We start from the raw sequence: 21,175 nt of genomic DNA on the forward strand, positions 1-21,175 counted from the left end.
GCTCCCCCGTTAAGCAGGCCCATCGAACCCTCACCCTGACAAGCCTTACCCCTCTACACCTGGACCCCTCCAACAAGCCCCCCACACCCACACCTCCACCCCACTGATCCCCAACCAGCTGCACCTGGACCCCCAACCCATCAAGCCCCACTCTCCCAGTACCTGGACCCCTCCACTGTGCCCCCCAGGCCCTTCCCCTGCCGAGCCCCATCTCCCCATACCCTCTGTGCATCCACATCTCTCACTGAGCCACCCGCACCCAGACTGCCCCACACAGAAACCTCTCACCCCACACCTGGATCCTCCCACACTAAACCCTTCCACACTTGGATCCTGCTGGGCTGAGCCTGCCCATCATACCTGGTGCACCTGGCGCAGAGGGGCAGGACCCCGGGGTGTTTCTGGGGCAGGCCCACCCCTTGCATTGTGTCAGGGTCAGGGCCAACCTCACTGCTGAGTCCCTGTACCAAGGGAGGTAGGATCTTCAGGGTGATCTCCCGACTCAATGCAGCCAGTGGCGTGTGCTCCCCACTGCCATGCTGGAGCCACATTTATTTATTGACAAATAAAATTTGCAGAATTTTAAAATATTGTGCACTCCCCCAGGAGTAACAAGCCTTAATGGTACATCTATACATCAATTAAACATCCACAGCTGGCCAGTGTCAGCTGAGTCGAGGTCACAGGGCCCAGGCTGCGGAGCTGTAAAATAGTGGGAAATCCTGCAAGACAGAACTGCCACCCCGGACACACCACACAATCCATTATCTACAGCCAAGCACTGAGGTACAACCGCATCTGCCCCAACCCCTCAGACAGAGACCAACACCTGCAAGATCTTCACCAAGCATTCTCAAAACTACAATATCCGCACAAGGAAATAAGGAAACAAATCAACAGAGCCAGATGTGTACCCAGAAGCCTCCTGCTACAAGACAGGCCCAAGAAAGAAACCAACAGAACTCCACGGGCCATCACCTACAGTCCTCAGCTTCAACCTCTCCAACGCATCATCAGTGATCTACAACCCATCCTGGATAATGATCCCTCACTTTCACAGACCTTGGGAGGCAGGCCAGTCCTCGCCCACAGACAACCTGCCAACCTTAAGCATATTCTCACCAGCAACCACACACCGCACCATAACAACTCTAACTCAGGAACCAATCCATGCAACAAACCTCGATGCCAACTCTGCCCACATATCTACACCAGCAACACCATCACAAGACCTAACCAGATCAGCTACATCATCACCGGTTCATTCACCTGCACGTCCACACATGTTATATATGCCATCATGTGCCAGCAATGCCCCTCTGCTATGTACATTCGCCAAACTGGACAGTCACTACGTATAAGGATCAATGGACACAAGTCAGATATCAGGAATGGCAATATACAAAAACCTGTAGGAGAACACTTCAACCTCCCTGGCCACACAACAGCGGATGTAAAGGTAGCCATCTTACAGCAAAAAAACTTCAGGACCAGACTCCAAAGAGAAACTGCTGAGCTTCAGTTCATTTGCAAATTTGACACCATCAGATCAGGATTAAACAAAGACTGTGAATGGCTAGCCAACTACAAAAGCAGTTTCTCCTCCCTTTGTATTCACACCTCAACTGCTAGCAGAGGACCTCACCCTCCCTGATTGAACTAACCTCGTTATCTCCAGACTGATTCTTGCCTGCATATTTATACCTGCCTCTGGAAATTTCCATTACATGTGTCTGACGAAGTGGGTATTCACCCACGAAAGCTTATGCTCTGAATACATCTGTTAGTCTTAAAGGTGCCACAGGACTCTCTGTTGCATTTTCCCCAGTATAACTGTGTCCACACTCAGGCTTTTGCTGGTATAAAAATTTCGCCGCCCCCCCCCCCCCAAAAAAAAAAACACCCACCCCAACATAACCAACACTGTTATACTGGCAAGAGTTTCTAGTGTTGACCTTGCCTAAGGATGAGATAAGCTTACTGTTTAACAGTTGATTTTTCTAAGTGCTCTAAAAATTCACAAGCACACTCAAATTGTTTTGAAAACTGCTGAGCTTAATAGGGGTCTGAGAGTAGGATTACTGGGCCAAATTTGGGGCCATTTAACCCAGGGGCTCCCAAGATTCAGCATCCTGAAATAAAGAACCTGACAGTAACATTTTCTGGGGTTTGTATAATTTTTTGCACATACTGGAGGCTCAAAATATTTCACTGATCTACCCCAAAAACTGGTATCACCTGATTAGGTCTGTATTCAGCTAGTGTTCAGCACCTATACTAGCACTTTGGTTAAGTAATTTTTAACAAGTTAAGTGTTTAATTTAGCTCTAGAAATTGGCTTGAGCCTGGGTGCTACAGACATCAATTTGTACATGTGGTGCAAGACTGCTGCTCTGAAGTGAGAAAGTGTGTTTATAGGCACACCTGCTGTCTGTCACTGGGTAGCTCACGAGCAACTCCCAGAAACTGTGATTTTGAGTCCTGCCCTCAACAGATTTCTCAGAATGTCTGCTGTGCGCTCTACCATTCTCTGCCCACAATCAGCTTTGGATGACGGGGTACACGGGCTCCACTTTTGGAAGTTTTGCCCTGAGAGAAGAGCCTTTTGTTTAAGAGTGGATATTTCAAAGTGCTTGAAAATCCACACAGATACTCGGATTGCCTTGAAAAGTGCTATGCCATGGCACAGAGCAAGTAGTGTGCATTTGGGGTCATTGGTCAAGGAGTTCCTCAGATACAGCTCCTCCAATACAAAGCTATTCATTACAATCAAAGTACTCTAAATCCCACACGTACAGGGAAATTGTCTTGAAAACTGGTGTGCCACAGCAGAGGTTCATACAGACTTTGGAAAATGGGGAAGAGCACAGACTTTGGGATGAATGGACCACTTCATATCTCTGCAATCCTCCTATGATACAGGAGCCCTTCACCTTACACTAGCCCCCAAAGTAGACTAAGGAGCTTGGCATTCACCTCTGCCTCTACTTGGTAGCTATACCCTCACAGCCCAGTTGCCTCTTTCTTTCCTTCCTATAACCCCTCCAACCATACTTGGGCCATGGAGGGAACAGGGGGAGAAGAGACCTGGTAGCTGAGTGGTGGTGAGGAAGACCCATCAATCCTTCCCATCCCTACAGGTTTCCCTCAACCATGCCCTCTCACTATTATCACTTCCTCAAAATACAAGGGAAACTGACTACCAAAAACTTTGTTACACTTGACTAGCAATGCGCCTCACACTTTTCCAGAACATTGAATGTGCATAAACCACTAAAACCAGGAAATAAAGTGCTATGGGAAACATCTAGCACTGTGAGAGTTAGCAGGAGTGTTTGAAGAAGAACAATGGAATACCATTATACTGGATACAACACAGAAAATGGCAAGTTTTTTTTTTTTTTAAAGGGACTGGTCAGGTTTAGTTTTCTTCCACTACCAATTGCCAGCTGCAAAGGGGGACAGAGTTAAGGTTCTGTGGAGGGAAGGGCTGTGGACACTATTACTTTAACTTTATTTTCCAGCTTCACTTTATATTATCTGTGTTTAGAGCTTAGGTATAAGTGCATTTGACATTCTGGAAGGGTATGAGGCACTGCCGGTCAACCTTATGTCTGGATTAATGAAGATTTTGAGCAGTGAAATTATGTTTTACTTCGGCTTCCTCCCTGTCCTGATTTCACCCAATTACCTCCAATCCTTCCCCTTCAGTCAAACCCTGTTAACAAAGATTATGACAAAAGCCTAAAGAGTAAGGGAAAATTATATGTTGCAAATGTAAACTCCGGGTTTTAGGAGGGAAAACAGGTATACTGGGGAGCCCTGGCTTAGGCCCTATTCCACACATACTGCTACTGTCTCAACTGGAAGTCTTGGCACCTCTGAGGGCTGTAACCTTACTCTGGAAGATGGATGCAGCCACCTCACATAACAGTGGGATAGTCAAGGGGGTCCCTAGTGCCTCTGCTTTGTCTTGGTCAGGGAGAGCTTGCTCAGGGGGTGTGATGGGTTGGATCACAGAAACCCCCTTGGGAGCTGCCACCTGATGTGCCAAGACTACCTCTGCTCCTGTTTTTCCTGCCAGCTCAGGACTCCAGCACCCTGTTTTGCTGAGTCAGACTCTCCCATCTGCTCCAACCAGACAGACCCAGGGTCTGAATCACTTGCCCCAAATCTGCAAGTTTACCTGAAAACAGCTCACAGAAGTGTGCTTGTCTTTAGCACTCAGATGCTCAACTCCCAATGGGGTCTAAACCTAAACAAATCCGTTTTACCCTGCATAAGCTTTATGCAGGGTAAACTCATAAATTGTTCACCCTCTATAACACTGATAGAGAGATATGCACAGTTGTTTGCTCCTCCAGGTATTAATACATACTCTGAGTAAATTACTAAATAAAAAGTGATTTTATTAAATACAGACAGTAGGATTTAAGTGGTTCCAAGTAGTAACAGACAGAACAAAATAAGTCACCAAGCAAAATAAAATAAAATGCACAAATCTATGCCTAATCAAACTGAATACAGATAATCTCACCCTCAGAGATGCTTTAGTAAGTTTTTTCTCAGACTGAACACCTTCCAGGCCTGGGCACAATTCTTTCCCCTGGTACAGCTCTTGTTGCAGCTCAGGTGATAGCTAGGGGATTCTTCATGATGGCTCCTCTCTCTCCTTTGTTCTCTTCCATCCCTTTATATATCTTTTGCATAAGGCAGGAACCCTTTGTCCCTCTGGGTTTCCACCCCCCTCACTGGAAAAGCACCAGGTTAAAGATGGATTCCAGTTCAGGTGACATGATCACATGTCACTGCAAGACTTCATTACTTACTTGCCAGCACACACATATACAGGAAGACTCACAGGTAAACACAGCCATCTGCAGACAATGGGAGTCATCAAGATTCCAAACCATCATTAATGGCCCACGCTTTACATAATTACAATAGGCCCTGAGAGTTATATTTTATATTTCTAGTTTTAGATACAAGAGTGGTACATTTATACAAATCGGATGATCACACTCAGTAGATTATAAGCTTTGTAATGATACCTTACAAGAGACCTTTTGCATGAAGCATATCCGAGTTACATTATATTCACTTATCATCATGTTTTTATAAAACCATACAGATTGCACAGCGTCACAGGGGGATCTCAGTGTAAGAAGAATATCCACCATTTACAAATGTTCATGTTTTCATGTTCAAAAGAACCTTAGAACATTAGGTGTCACCACAACATCCTTGTGAAGTAGGTAAATTCTTTCCCCCTCTTGACTTAGAAAAAAAGTGAGGCAGGTCAGAACTCAGAAGTTATTGAATACCAATCCTGTACTCAGACCAATACACCAAAACTTGTTCAGACCTCTCAATATTTTAGTTTTAATATATTGTAAACTAATTCTGTGTCCTACATCAAATCACAATAGTGTCACAGGCAGTTTCTTCTGCTAGTACTCCTTCCATTTCCAGCCAGCTGAGCTGCAACACAATCCAAATATCGCCCATCGCCAAATATCGTCTGTTATGTTTAGCAAGTACAAGTACACTATGCAGGGCCAGGCCAGGCCAGGCCAAAACAGAAGTCAATGGCTGAAAAAAGGATGACTCCAAGACCAAAAAAGACCATACATTCCAAGACCACAAATTAGCTTCTTTGGAACATTTCCCTTCACAAGACATTTGAGGAACAGACAAAAGGCAGGCTTACTGTATTAATTATGAAACTATAAAAGTGTGCACACTTCAAATGAATGTTCCTAATCTTGATGAGAAGAAATGAAAGTGTCCAAGCATACTGAGAACATCTGCTCTGTTAGTGATGGATCTCCAAAACTTATACAGTTACTTGAAAAGGTGATTACACCTTTCCTCTGGAAACCTCAGACAGTGAAAAGCAGAAGTTTCAGGTTTTTATATGCTCTGACAAGAGTCATGGTGTTTTGGAAACACAAAGGTTATATTTTGTTGAGCAATGAGTAAAGATCCAGCAATCAGATTGCCACATGGTAGGGTCTGGGTGCAGGGTTTTGCCATCTTTCCATAGAAAGACAAAACAATTATACTGGTGAGTACCAAGAACTAATGAACTCAAACCACCACTTTTCAGAATCATGTGTCAAACAGTATTGAGAACCTGAGATCCCAAAAAATGGGAGAAAATGAATTCATACTCTGCGGAAGAAAAACATTTATAAGCTACTGTGCTCCTGTAACAGCACCATTAATGTGTGTCATGTGTTGTAGTCCCTCTTAAAAATATTCTTTACAACTTGGCATTTCACATGGGTCCCTTGAGTTAGAGTCAAGTCATTGCCACAACAAGAAGGAAGACTCAATGCAGCAGGCAGATAAGAGGCAAAAATTGCTAACACTCAAGAAATGTGATGTGTTGTGGATGTGTACCGTGCTCATGAGTTTGCAATTATTGACTTGAATACTTCTTGTGTCAGTGATAGTCTGGCAAATGCTCCAAGAGCAGATTTAAAATTTTTATTAAAGTTAATGTTTAAAATTAAATATACACAAGTTAAGAGGGAAGGTACTGTACATCTGGGGTCCGGCTTGAGTTATGAGGGATTACAGGTATCAGTTACAAGGATCACGAGATACATACATATCACATAACCAGAATAGACCCAGATTGGGGTACGGTGTTTTTTAAAGCGTCAGTGGATAAGTGGGCTCAGGTACGCCACCCATGGAATGTATAAAGAGTCCTATTACAATGGAGTATGAATAACTTAATTTTTCATATTTCTCAATTCACCAAATATTATCACAGACAAGTACAACTTCTTACAGTCTCTATAGCCACTATCTAGTAACTATTCTGCAATTATAAAATTCTCAGACATTCTTCATAGCACAGACACAAACAGTTTACAACTCTACATTACTAAAAACGTGTCAAAATGCAAATTTAATAATTCATTTGAACTTAAGCCTTAGGAGGGGGAAAAAGAAAACTTACTTTCTCTGTAGTTACAGTAAGAGACGGAACCAAAGATGGTGAAGACTCAGACTGCTTCTTGTATTTTTGTTTGTGTTTGTCTTTTTCTTTATATTTCTACAAAATATGAAAGCAAAATATAACCCAAGTTCAGGTTCATCTTCAACATAATCCATGTATGACATACATAATACAATTTTCTATTATTTAAACACAAAACACAAATTTGACTATAAAAGTTACATTCTTGTGAAAGTCAAATGACTAATATTTCAAATATTAAACTACGCACATTTTGTTCAGCAGAACCATCAGAATGTTTGCATTGAGAAGCAGCATACACTGAAATTCTTTATTAGTTACAATTAGCATTACTGAATCTATTAGTGTTACTAAAATAAAACCGTCTTGCCAAAAATCAAGATCTTGGTACCATAACATTACAGAAAAATTGAATTAAAAAGCTATATTGATATCCATTCTGTTTTAAAGTTCTTGTATTTCCACCAGAATTATTGTATTAATAGTGAAAATTTTATTTTTCATTGGGTTATTACTATAAATCAACAGTAAGGCAGAACATTAACTAATTTACAAATCTCAGTCTTGCTCTACTACGGGTATCACAAATGACACTTTTACCAAGATGGCCACCCTCCAGAAAACTACACTAATGTTATTTATTACAAACTTCAGTCTCAAAGTTATTAGTTCATATACTGAGAGAAAATCATTCTGAACTTTCAGTATGTTTAACTGAGCAAACAGAATATTTCCCTTTTAAAATACGCTGAAAAATTAGAAAGTATTTCTGTTTTCCTTTATTTACTGACCACAACAAGTATAGCTAGCTAATACTGTGCAAATATCAAAGAAAATTGTCTCTTTCCTTAACTGTTTCCAATCTAGGGCCATGATCCTGCCTACAAGCCCTCCGCATGTTTGCAGAACCAGGACCTATATTTTGTGTTCAATAGAAGGGTATTAACATAAAAATTGTGATTTTTATAGCATCAACCTGCTGTAGAAGTTCTACATTTTTCCTGTGACTGAAAAGTTTTAGGGTTTTAATTTCTCCCTATAAACATTACTGAACTTTTGTTTGGGAAGATGATGCTGCCTGAAGTCACTAGGGGGGAAAAAAGATTACTTACCAGCAACTGTTCCTTGAATATTTTACTTCTGCAGATTCACATTTCCAGGATTTTTGTGCACCTGCACCATACCCAGTAGAGCAGTACCATGTATATGACCACTCCCTCACAGAAGCAAATGTTTGGACACAAAGGTACAAAAAGTCTGCATGGTCCCAACTCCTTTGGCTAACTGAAAGACTCAGAAGAAGTACTCCAAAAGATGGAGAAGGAAGCTGGGCACTGTGGATCTGCAAAGGCATTATACTCAAGCCATTGCTGGTAAGTAACCTTTCTTCCTCTTTTGAGAATTGTCAATATAGATCGACATGAAGATTAAGTGGCTATACAATCCCCAGCAGGAGAGCAAAATACTTATTTGATAATGGCTGCAAAACTGCTCTTATGGCAACACTGTCAGAATCAGATGTCATATCAAGGGAGAAATGCATGTAAATACATATAAATATAACTCCAAAAGTCAGTTTTCCACATATTTGCAAGGGAAGAGCCATCAGATAAGCATGCCATAAAAGCTGCTTTAGAACTAGCTGAATGGGCTTTTAAACTTCCTTAGTAATGGGTCACCAACTAACTGAAAAAGTCTACATGCAAAGTCTAATTCATTTTGAAAATATGAGTAAAGCAAACTCCACACTCTACAACCATAAACTATAAATAACTTGGCTGATTTTCTAAAAAGTTTTATCTTCTCTAAATAACTCAGCACCCTCTTAAAATCATGTTTATATTACCTAGCCTCACCAGGAAATGAATATGGTTTAAGAAAAACAGAATTTCAAAACATCTTCAGCATAAATATACAGCAAGAACATAAAGCCATTTTGTCCTTGTGGAACACAGTATAAACAGCCCCACAACCACAAAACCCTGTAGTTTGTTCTGCCCCCCCATGAAGCTAGTGTAGCAATAAAAGATAACATTTAGAAGGGGGTAGTACAGACTGCTCTCCCAAACAGTTAAAAGGTTGTTTCCATCTGTCTTAAATTTTAATTTCAAGCCACTGGAATGGAAAAAATCTTCTGTCTGCTTGATATGTTCTATTCAGAACTTCTGTACAATGTCTAAGGACAGGGGATTCTGGAACCTCGCAGTGGAAAGCATAAATAAGTAGAGCTGGACAATATGTTTAATAGTTTATTGGTGGATCCAAATCTATTTGTGAATTTGAGACAAATTCACTCAATAGTTTTGGCCTGAAAAAAATATTTTTGGGGATTAGCAGCGGCGGTGGCCTCCCTCATAATCATTAGCCCAGTGGTTAAAGCACTCACATGGGATGTTGGAAACCAGGGTTCCATTCCCCTCTGTACTTGTTGTGGCATAGAGATTTGAATTTGGGAATCCCATGCCCTAAGTGAGTGCCCTAACCACCAGGCTATGGAGTCACTCACACATGTTTGCTCTCTCTCTCTCTCTCTGGCCCAATGATTATTTATTGTTATTCATAGCACTGTAACAATTCAGTCACCTAGGATTTGGGAGACTCAAGTTTAAGTCCCTGCTCCAATGACTATTTAATTATATATAAAAAGTGCAAAAGCTTCCACAGAATAACCCATGGCCAAGTAGCTAGGGCACACAAGTGCAATGCAGTTAAGACCCACATTCAAATTCCTTCTCCACACTAGGCAGAAGAGGAAACTGTTTTCAAGTCTCCCACATCCCAGATGACTGTTTTACATCAGTAAGCTAAGGCTATAAAGGAGGTCACCACCACAACCACAATGCAAAAAAATGTATTTCAAGTCAAACAAAACATTTAATTTAACTTAAAAACAGATTTTTTTTTATTTGACACATTTTTTGAAATTTTTGGATTCAAATCAATCTAATTTTTTTCTGAACTGCAAGTAAACTGAAAAACCATTTATTCTCCCAGATCTAGAAACTACTCTGTGTATTCTAAGAAATAAAATTTTGATATATTTAACTAAAACAAACATTCAAAAATATCAGAAATCAATGTTCGTAAAGTACACAATCCATTGGCCATAGTTCACACAAATCTTTTCCATTTCAAGGAACCTTGGCTTCCTTGTAGGCGCCTTCCTGGATTCTAAAATTATGTCCTGCATCTCTTTGGAGCATGATTTAATCCTTTAGATAAAAGGATTCTGGGCCTGACTGTCAAATCTGACCTCCTTTCTAGGCAGAAGATCTGGAAGCTCAGGATGAAGTACTGAAAATTCCAAAAAAGGTTGCATGAGATCAAAACACCAGAAGTGACAAGCCCAGGCTGGAGTTATGAAAAGCAAGTGAGCTTTGTCTCCTCTTATCTTCCTCATAACATACAGAAAATGAACCACGGAATGAAAACAGGAAATGATTACTCCAGTCCTAAAAAAGCCATCTGTCAGCATGCCAGTATCCTTTCCTGTCCTTTAACAAAAAGTGAACATTTACACACAGAGTTTTTTGTAGCAAAAAAATCTATGGACAGATGATTCTCTTCTCCAGCACAGAGTCTGTGCCACTGCTGTCTTCAAGGACCATTTTTGTTGTTCCTCTTCCCATGCTGGAGTATCAAGAGTCTGCAAGCAAATTCCTTTTCCCTAACAGATGAAAATCAGCCTTGTAGATTTGATAATATGCACAGCAGTTCCAAAGACCCAACACCTTCGGATACAAAGGCTGAGAATGAGCACTTATTTCTGTAGCACATGGGTGTGGTACTGTCAATTAACATCTAGCTACAAAACTCTTGATTTTGTGTAAGGAAACACTTCAGAACCCAAAGTATTGCTTGTAATTATATTTATTTGAAGCATCATCTCCCCAAAAGTCCTCAAGTTTATCTTTAGACCCAGGGCTTGAAAGAGGATTACTTTCAGAGACTGACAAACTTCTTGAAAGGAGTGGGTTTGAACTGACCAATCATCCAACTTCAGGTATCTATGAGATTCCTAAATTTCTGAAATGAACTGCCTTGACTCCCCACATTTTGTAAAAACCCAGGGAGCTGTCCAAAAGACAGCACTTTATAACTATGAATGTTTCTTACACAGAACTAAAGATACTGTCCACTTACAACTCTGATAGAATGATGGCAATTTCAGCTTGAACACTTAAAGGCCTAAGCCAGTCCTAACAGATAAGGAAAGGATAATGAATACCACCATCACAACATAATACTTGAATCTCCAGGTGTACTCGTTCAACTGTCTCCAATCTAATAATGCAGGGTGGACAAAAATCAGATTTTTTTTATTTAAATAGGTTTTTTCCTCAAAAAGCATTTTATCAAAAAAACGAATGTAAAAATAGTTTTAATTAAGACACATTATAGCTCAAAGATCTCTCACCATGGAATAGGGATTAAAAATTCTAATTCTATAGTATGAGACAATATATTCATAATGTTTAAGGAAAGTTTTATAAACGAGTTCCAATAGTTCATGCATTAGGGACCCAATCTTATGAGGTCCCAGGGGCTTCTGTATAGATTATTTAGGTTCTATCTACCCAATGGGACTCAGTGCTCAGTCTAGAAGATACCATCAGAGATGCTTAGTTTTCCAATTCTCAAACTGTGGATTTGTGTCTCCAGAGATAACATGCTTGTTAACAGCAAAAAATGTATTTAAATAAATAAATAGAGGTGAGAAATAACAGACCTCAATCCTATTGTCCTTCTGCAAATTTGTGTACACAGAGTCAATCCCTTACCTCTCTCTAAGGGCTTGTCTACGCTAGCAATTCACAGCGCTGCAACTTTCTCGCTCAGGGGTGTGAAAAAACACCCCCATGAGCGCAGCAAGTTTCAGCGCTGTAAAGCGTTAGTGTAAACAGTGCATCAGCACTGGGAGCCACGCTCCCAGCACTGGTAGCTATACCTCTCGTGGAGGTGGCTCTCTCCCAGCGCTATGCCGTGATTACACAAGCCAAGTTAAAGCACTGCCAAAGCAGCGCTCTAGCATTGCCAGTGTAGGCTAGCCCTAAAGTGCAAAGCTTCAAAAAGTTCAATGAATAGAAGATTGTTGGGGGCGGAATAGATCTGGACAAGGAGAAGAAGTCTGGAGATAAATGTGAGAAGGGAGGGACAGGCAGTAGAAACAAAAGTGAAACTGTTTGAGCAGCATACTCCAGAAGTCTTGAGGTCTTTCTGAGTGTAGCCTTCACTGATTTGAGATCTACCATATCATTCTCTCACTAGAAGGGAAAACCTATAATGGCAGCAGGTCATAAGAGAGACCCAGTTTGGGAATATATTAATGAAGTTCCTCTACTTGTGGGTAAGACAGGCAGGCATGTGTGCAAAATGCGAACAGTGCAACAAAGAAATGCAAGGCCTGGTTGCCCGAATGAAACAACATCATGAGAAGTGTTCCTTCTCGGGAGGAAGCTGAGTTGAAGATGATGAAAGGAACATGTTTGAACATGCAGGATCTTCAGGCTGGTAAACTTTTTTATTTCATACTTCTTTCTTAAGGACTGCCTGTCTTCCTTCTGGACTATTCTTGAATTCTCATGTTTGAGCAAAAAAATATAGTTGTTACTCTATGGTACTATCATTTTAGATGCAGCTGTGATAAAAAATAAGTAGCTGAAATAGGCAGATCTTCCTTTTACAATTTCACCTTTAAAGTAGTACTCAGTGTCAGTGAATGCAATGAGTAATAATAAATGAGCAGTATGGGAATAATAATTAAATAACTGCATTGACTTATTTTGTTTAGGAGAATCCATCCTCAACATTTAGGATTCTGAAGACTATCCACCTTCAAGATCATCATCATTTTCTATAGTTTCAGAGTTATTTGCCAATGATAGTGTTTCAGTCACATCATGTATGTCACATAGTCACAGTATATCACCTGTAGCAAAAAGAAAAAAAAAATCTCCATCATCCAGAAACAACCATAGATAAGTTTGTGATAAGAACCAGCAGATTAGAAAAAGAGGTAATTGATTAAAAAACTGCCCAGTTTGTTTATGCAACAAACTCTCCTTTGAGAACACACACTTCATTAACATGGTTCAGTCATTAAGACCAGGATACAGTCCACCCAACAAAGCAGATGTTGCAGGCAAATTCCTGGATAAAGTGTATGAAAGAGAAATTGAGCAGTTTGCAAAAGGTCTAGAGGGTAAAATTAACCCTCAGTTAACCTGAGTCTTGATGAGTGGAGCAATGTCCACAATTATCCTGTTGTATGTGCTTGTGTGACAGAAGAAGGGAATGTCTTTCTTACAGAAACAATTGATACATCAGGAAATGCACACACAGCAGAATACTTACAAGAAGTAGCAGTAAAAGCTATTAAACTGTGAAAATAAATTCAAATGTCTAGTATGCAGCTTGGTCACAGACAATAACAATGCTGCAAATGTATTCAAGACGAGAAGAAATTATTTAGAAGAGAGTCCCAAGCTAGTAAAATACAATTGCAGTGCTCATTTGATGCACCTCCTAGCCAAAGACTTCAGTGTTCCAGAAATAAAGGCTAATGTTGTTGAAATTGCAAAATACTTCCTTAACAACAACTTTGCAGCAGCTGCTCTGAAAAAAGTGGGAGGAACCAAGCTAACTCTCCCACAAGAAGTCTGATGGAACTCAGTAGTGGACAGTTTTGAGCACTATATCAAGAACTGGACTAATCTGATGACAGTTTGTGAACAAAACTGAAAAACTGTCACAGCCAACGTTCTCAACATTGGGCTTAAGAGAAATGTGGAACACATGCTGAGTACCCTGAAGCTTATTTCTGTAGCCTTGAACAAAATGCAGGGAAATAGCTGTTTTATTGCTGACTGTTGAAATTTGGAAGGAACTGAGTGAGATCTTAAAAAGAGAAATAAGCAATGACAGAGTTAAATTACAAGCATTAAAAAAACGAATGGGACAAGCACTATCTCCAGTTCATCTTCTTGCAACTAGGCTCAATACTCGGTACCAGGGTCAAACCTTAACTGCTGAAGAATAGGAGTTGGCTATGACATGGACATCCAGCAACCATCCGTCCATAATGCCAACTATAATAAACTTCAGCACTAAGGGTGAACCATTCAAGAAATATACGTTTGCTGATGTTTTAAAGAAAGTCACACTCATAGTGAACTGGTGGAAGTCACTTAAGCACTTGGATTCAGAGACTGTTGAAGTGATAATCTCACTTTTAACAGCAGTAGCTTCTTCTGCTGGCGTAGAAAGAATATTTTCTTCCTTTGGACTAATTCATTCCAAATTGAGTGATCGTTTCCTGCTGAAAAAGCAGGAAAGCTGGTTTTTCTTTTCCAGATTATGAACAAACAGGAAAAGGAAGGTGAAGATGACCGAGTTAGCTGCAGAAGCCAATATTTTAAGTTTCTCATGTTGACCTGGCTGACATAGTCGATTTAATTTTTGTTTGTTTTGTTTTAAATATTTCATTTAACTATTTTAGTTAAACAATTTTAACAAAAACAAACCTGATTTTAAAAAAAACTTGAATGTTTAAACTAAATTCAAAAATTCATATGTTTGTTTTGCTAAAATATTATGTTTGCTGTTGAAGAAAAAAATCCACTATACATAATGTTGTTTTAGTTAAATAAAACAATTTAAATGTCTTTCTGGTGATGTTGTCCTCCTAATATAGCATGGCAAGAAAATCCTCCCAATATTAATGATTAACTGTTGAATTGGAGATAGTTCACCTCCCAATGACTTCATAAATATCTGCTTCAATTACCTTTGGTAAATGAAATAATCAAACAATCATTCATTTTCTGACATAGCTGTAAAACTAAAATAAATCACTTTAAAAATGTATAGTGTGTACCTTCTAAAAATGAAACCTACCTCTATCTCTGAGTGGTGAAAAATATGTATTAAGGTTATAACAAGCAACCAGAATGCACTTTTATGTAGAAATCCATGATTAAATCGAGTCTTCCTGACTAATGATTTAAATCATGATTTAAATCAATTTGATTTAAATCAAATTCACCCTGTAATAAAGTGATATAGATCTTCTAAGACCATGAAAATAGATCCCTGAAAAAAAAATATAGGGAAGATGGGTTAGGAGGCAGCATCTAGCAGAATTGCATTGCATAGCCCTTCGGGATGACTTTTAGGACCCAACAGTCCATAACAATGCCATCCGAGGCTGCCAGGAAATGAATATACCAGTGCTGAAAAGGGAAATATAAGGGTTCGATACAAATGTCTGGACCAAGACTCTTGTGTTGCACGAAACCAGAACAGGAGTTCATGCAGAAGCCTTTTACCAGTACTTACTCCTCAGTTTCCTACACTGTTGGGGTAAAGATCTTTGATAAGCTGACAATTAAGACCAAAGCAGACCCAAAGCAGTGTCTTTGAAACTTGAAGTCTAGTATCTAAGACTTCCAAAAGTATCCACTAAATAAATTTGGACCACCCAAAAAGAAGATATTCAATGTGTGACTGGGGCTTTGGACTGAGATCCAATCACTTCAGCATGACTGAAGATCAAATTACACAGCAGTATCAAGGACACAGGCAGACATCTAAATGAGGTTCTTCTAAGACAACTTACCCCTCAAACAATCTCCTTAGCTGGACCAATGTTGCTTTGGCCTTACAGGAGACAAAGAAGGGGGCAAGTTATTGTTTGAGATAAAGGGTTAAGTCTGATCCAAGAGTTAGCCAGATTAATCTCAAGGTCTATCCCACTGGGTGCTAAGGCTAGACACTAGTCTTGGTACCAAAAAACACACCCACTTCTTCTGGGAAGAAAAAAAGAAGAGACGACAGAGGGGAAACCAGTCTATCAGGATCTAAAGAGGATCTAGCACAAAGTGCTAAAAAGTGAAGATCTGGCAGTCACGTTGGTCTGGCATTCCCTCCAGATCGAAAGACTACCACTTAGATTCACTAGCATAGGTTCCTCAGGGCACGCCACAGAAGATGGCCCTGGGTTACACACTCTCCAAAGACCCTTCAGATCTGAAGATCTCATCCCTAGAGACCTGTCCTTGGATCCATCTTCCTTCTTCTAACGTGGATGATACCTCCTCTGCAGAGAGCCATATTTCTTCCCCCTTTTCAAAGTGGCTGGCAGGGCTTGGATGCCTATATATAAACTGATCCCAGCTGGACCAAAGATGATATGCATCCCCTTTACAGCCTCAGGTCTGAACATTTAAGATTCATGAGGTGGACCTCAACTAGGGTTGCCAGGCGTCCAGTTTTCGACCGGAATGCCTGGTCGAAAAGGGACCCGGGCGGCTTGGTCGGCACTGCCGACCGGGCCATTAAAAGTCTGGTCGGCGGCGCAGCAGGGGCAGCCTGGGGGTTCTGCAAGCAGCCCCTGCGCCAAACACCAACTGTGCATCTCCCACTGGGAACTGTGGCCAATGGGAGCTGTAGGGGTGGCGCCTGTGGACGGGACAGCGCGCAGAGCTGCCTGGCCATGCCTCCGTGGAGGAGCCAGAGAGGGGACATGCAGCTGCTTCCGGGAGCCACCTTAGGTAAGCGCCGCTGGAAGCCTGCACCCCTGACCCCCTCCCACACCCCAACCCCCTGCTCCAATCCTGATCCCCCTCCCACCCTCTGAACCCCTCGGTCCCAGCACAGCGCACCCTCCTGCACCCCAATCCCTCATTCCCAGCCCCACACGAGCGCTCACACCCCCAGCTGGAGCCCTCCCCACCCCAAATTTCTGCCCCAGCCCAGAACTCCCCCCCCTTTCCATTTTTGGCCAGAACCCACACAGCCAGCCTAGAGCCCGTACTCCCTCCTGCACCCCAACCCTCTGCCTCAGCCCAGAGCCCCCTCCCATACTCCGAACCCCTCTGCTCCACTCCCCAGCCTGGAGCCCCCTCCAGCACACCAAGCCCCTCATCCCCAGCCCCACCCCAGAGCCCGCACGTCCAGCAAGAGCCTTCACCCCCTCCCGCACCTCAACCCTCTCAGCCAGCAGGGTGAAAATGAGTGAGCGTGGGGAGAGCGAGCAATGGAGGGAGAGGGATGGAATGAGCGGGGGGCAGGACCTCAGAGAAGGAGTGGGGCCGGGCAGGGCAGGCATCAGGGCAAGGGTGTTCGGTTTTGTACGATTAGAAAGTTGGCAACCCTAACCTCAACTGCTCCTAACCAGCACTGCCATTTTAGATAGCTGTGAACTTGGCACAGGCAACTATATATCCCATAAATGGAGAATACATTGATAATTGTATTTAAATAGACATGCAACGAAGCTTGTGATAATGAGAAAACATTTATAGTGGGAAGACCATATGGTAGGAAAACATTTATGATACTGATATTAAATATATTTTGCATACATATACATAGACACCCAAGAACAAGCAAACCTTAATCTAGGATATAGCTAAACTACAACTAGCGTAACCAGAGATTCATATTTCATAGCTATGATTAATCAGAAAGCTTTATTTCACATTTGGGAGCTCAAGAACAACTCTCTCTTAAGTTATATAACACCTACTTTAATTACAATAATTGCAGGCTGCAGGATAAGAAAACAGACAGCGGTATATCATTTTGGAATACAGTAGCAACTACTATTCCAGACACTGTTCTCTATGAAGAAAAAAATGAGAAGACAAGGCATACTTCTATTACTTCACAAAGACCAAAGATTTTATGTCATTAAATGAAAAACTTTTATAAGTTATTGATTAGTAAAATTTCTTCAGTTGCTTTGACTGAACTGCATGCTGTGCGATCTAGATTATTTCAGGGGATTAAAAGTGTTCACTTGTTTTCTTTTATACACTTACAGATGTAGCAAAACTTCTATTATTAGCTACCAGGAGGAAAATGTCACCTCCTATTTAAAATAAGTCCAGAAGTCTATTTCATAGCTGCAACTTTATGTCTAGGAAAATGCTTACAGGACGGTCAACCAAATTTTAAAAGGCCTAAATATGGGACATCTTTCTTCTGGTCACAGAAATCCTGGGGCCAAAAGGTATTCCGGAGTTCCAGGATGAAGTGGCAACTGGTAAGGAAAGGGGGGGATTGACCTAACACATATGGGAGAGTTTTGTAGGATTGTCCAACTGGGAACTCATATCTGGAGTGTGTAGGGTTGGGCATTTGTCCCGTCAAAAAATAATTGGTCAACTGACCTGTCAAATAATACCCAAAATAGTCAATATTTTAAAGCACTAATTTATTAGAACAACAGAGTAAGACTTTGTGTTCTCCAGTAGGCTTAGCCTTGGATAGATACTTATGCCTAATTACAAAACACAAATTACTTAAATGAGTTATTTTAACTCAGAAAAATGCAAAACAATTAAATGAAGTTCTAAAACATAAAAGAATAAGTGGAGATTACTTACTGTAACTGGAGGTTCTTCGAGATGTGTGATCCCTATCTGGATTCCAAATGCATGTGTGCATGCGCACCATGCACCAGAGCCAGAAATATTCATAGTAGTGTCCATTGACACACATGTGCATCATGCGTCGACCACACTGGTGCATCCGAGGCTTTAAGAGGCTGTGCGGGTCGACACCACTCCAGTTCCCTCATACCAAGAATCAAAGTAGCCCAGAGCAGAGGGGATGGAGGGCGGGACTGGAATGCAGATAGGGACCACACACCTCGAAAAACTCCAGTTACAGTAAGTAACCTTCTCTTCTTCTTCAAGTGATGATTCCTATGTGGATTCCAAACACCGGGAGAGTAGCAAGCAGTGCTCAGTGTGGCACCGGGTGCAAGGGATCGTGAGAGGACACAGTTTGCAGGACAGCTCGACCGACTGCTGCATCAGTCACTAATGCAAGGGCAATGGTGTGGACAGAGGACAAAGTGGCTGTCCAACAAATATCCTGCCACGGAACGTCTGCAAGGAAAGCGGACGTGGCTGCATATGCATGCATGGAGTTGGCTGTGACACCTGGGGGGGCGGGGGGGAGACAAGAGACAGTGCATAGCAGTCTGTGATACAACGGTAGATGCAGTTGGAGAGGCGTTGTGAGGAGAAGGAACGACCCCAGCAGTGCTCGGCAATGGCGACGAAGAGCCAGGGTACACCCGGAAGGCATGAGTACATTGGAGATAAAAGACCAGCGCCTGGAGAACATCAAAGGAGTGGAGTGTTTGGCTCCCTGGAGGAGGTATATGGTTTAGGGTAGAAGATTAGGAGATGTATGCACTGGTTGAGGTGAAAGGAAGAGGCCACCTTGGGGAGGAACTTTGGACGAAGACACAAAGAGACCTTATTCTTCTGGAAGACAGTAAAAGGCGGGTCTGTGATCATAGCTGCCAGTTCGCTAACGCGCCGTGAGGAGGTGATAGCTAACAGGAGGATCACCTTCATGGAAAGATGGCCACGGGAGCAGGCCACGAAGGGCTCAAAGGGCGGCTTGGAGAGGACGAGATTCAGGTCCCAAGAGGAGCTGGGGTATAGATGCCCAGCGACCAGAGGGTGACACGGGAGGCCTTGAGGAAGTGAAGGGACTCATCCATCTTGTCGCTTAACAACTTACGGCTGTCAAAAGGGAGGTCCTTGAGGATAGTCTGGACCTCCTTTGGAAACCTGCTAGACTACAGCCAAGAGTCATGGCGGAGCACTACCCTGGATGCTACATAGCAGGATGCAGCGTCAGCAGCATGAACTGAAGTCTGAAAAGCGACCTTGGCAACCAACTTGCCTGGTACAGAAGGTCTTGAAAGTCCTGTTGCTTCTCTGGAGGAAGAAAGGCTTGGAAGTCCACTACTTAGAGTAGGAAAGGAAGTCGTACTTTGCCAAGATGCCCTGGTAGCTAGCAATGAGGAACTGCAGCCCCACAGATGAATAGACCGTGCATCCTAGAAGATCCAGCTTCTTCGCAGCCCAATCAGGTGGTATGGACTTGAAATGTTGTTGACGGACTCAGTGTCCACATGTACAAGAGCGTTAGGCAGTGGGTGGGTAAATAAAAAGTCCATACTTTTTATTTACGAAGTAGCAGCATTCTGCCTGCTTCAGGGTAGGGGCACAGGCGGCCAGGGTGTGCCAGTGCCAGATAGCATGAGTCAGCTTTAAGATGCCTTCATGGCTCAGCAGGGCAGTATGGGAGGGTCCCGGGGGTTGTATAATGCCCAGGAATTGATTCTGGGAGTCCATGGGAAGATTGAGAGCCGCAGCCATGTGGCGAAGTAATCCCTGGTACTGGACATGGTCATTGGGAGGGGAAAGAGGAGGGGGAATAAGCGCATTGTCCAGCGACGAAGAGGCGCCAGTGGGGTCTGGGGGTGCCATCAGTGCCGATGATGCCAATAGAGCAGGGGCATCCTGAAGCTCTTCATAAAGGAAGAGCGGTGTGGGTCAGAGATGGCCAGTGATGAGGGTGTGGTTGTACTCCACAGTCAGGTGGTAGGCCAGCAGGGCCAGGCATAGGGATCAGTGGGCATCGGCAGCAACCATGGGTAGCAGAACCACAGGTCGGCCAATGGACCATATGCCGATGGATAAGGTCAGTGCCAAGTGTCTGGGCTGTAGGACCGAGCAGGCGAGAAGGTTGGGTCTGGCTTGGAGGAGCACTCTGAGTCAGAAGATGGGTCTGGCAGGAGTGGGACCATCCGTGCCATCGGTAGAGCAGGATGGTCCATGAGGAGAAGAGGTTCATCCATCGGGGGTACCCGTGGAGAAGGTCAGAGCAGAGCAGGATGCTGGCGGAGCAGGAGGAGCTCATATGCCCAAGTCTCAAAGTAGGCGGAGGACCGGAGCGCCGAGGAGAGACAGCATATGACAAGAGGAGCTCAGCCATCGGCGTACAGGGAGACATACGCCCCGGTATGCGTGGGACCAAGTGTGAAAGTCCGGATGGTCCAACGGTGTTGACGGTGGCCCAAGCACCTGAGCTGAGGGAAGCACTGGCAGAGCCTGAGGATGCTTAGACTTATGCTCCATACAAGACTTCTTTGGAGCAGGTGCATCCACGTTGATGCGTGACTTCACATCCGACCTGGCATGGCTGAGGGAGGCAATGCTGCACTAGGCGGCGGTCCCCAAAAGCTGTTGAGCTTCTTGCGTGCACGATGGGGCTTCAATGTGTGCATCAGTACTGTGGGTGCTGCACTGGAAGGCGCTCACCGCCAGTGACAGGCGCTGCTCCGGCAGATACACTGGTGCTGGATCTGGC

General features: G+C 42.8%; 1 protein-coding gene across 9 annotated transcripts in view; it reads right to left on the reverse strand.

Moving 5' to 3' along the window:
* The window catches only part of MLLT10 (MLLT10 histone lysine methyltransferase DOT1L cofactor), a 233,769-nt gene that overhangs the window by 93,369 nt on the left and 119,225 nt on the right, over positions 1-21,175 (reverse strand). For all 9 annotated transcript variants that reach the window (XM_034760295.1, XM_034760293.1, XM_034760296.1 and 6 more), the window contains one exon: positions 6,974-7,069. In XM_034760295.1, the coding sequence (XP_034616186.1) occupies positions 6,974-7,069 (96 nt within the window). The remainder of the gene's footprint in view (positions 1-6,973; positions 7,070-21,175) is intronic.

The sequence above is a fragment of the Trachemys scripta genome, chromosome 2 (genome assembly GCF_013100865.1).
Source record: "Trachemys scripta elegans isolate TJP31775 chromosome 2, CAS_Tse_1.0, whole genome shotgun sequence".
Taxonomy (NCBI): Eukaryota; Metazoa; Chordata; order Testudines; family Emydidae; genus Trachemys; species Trachemys scripta.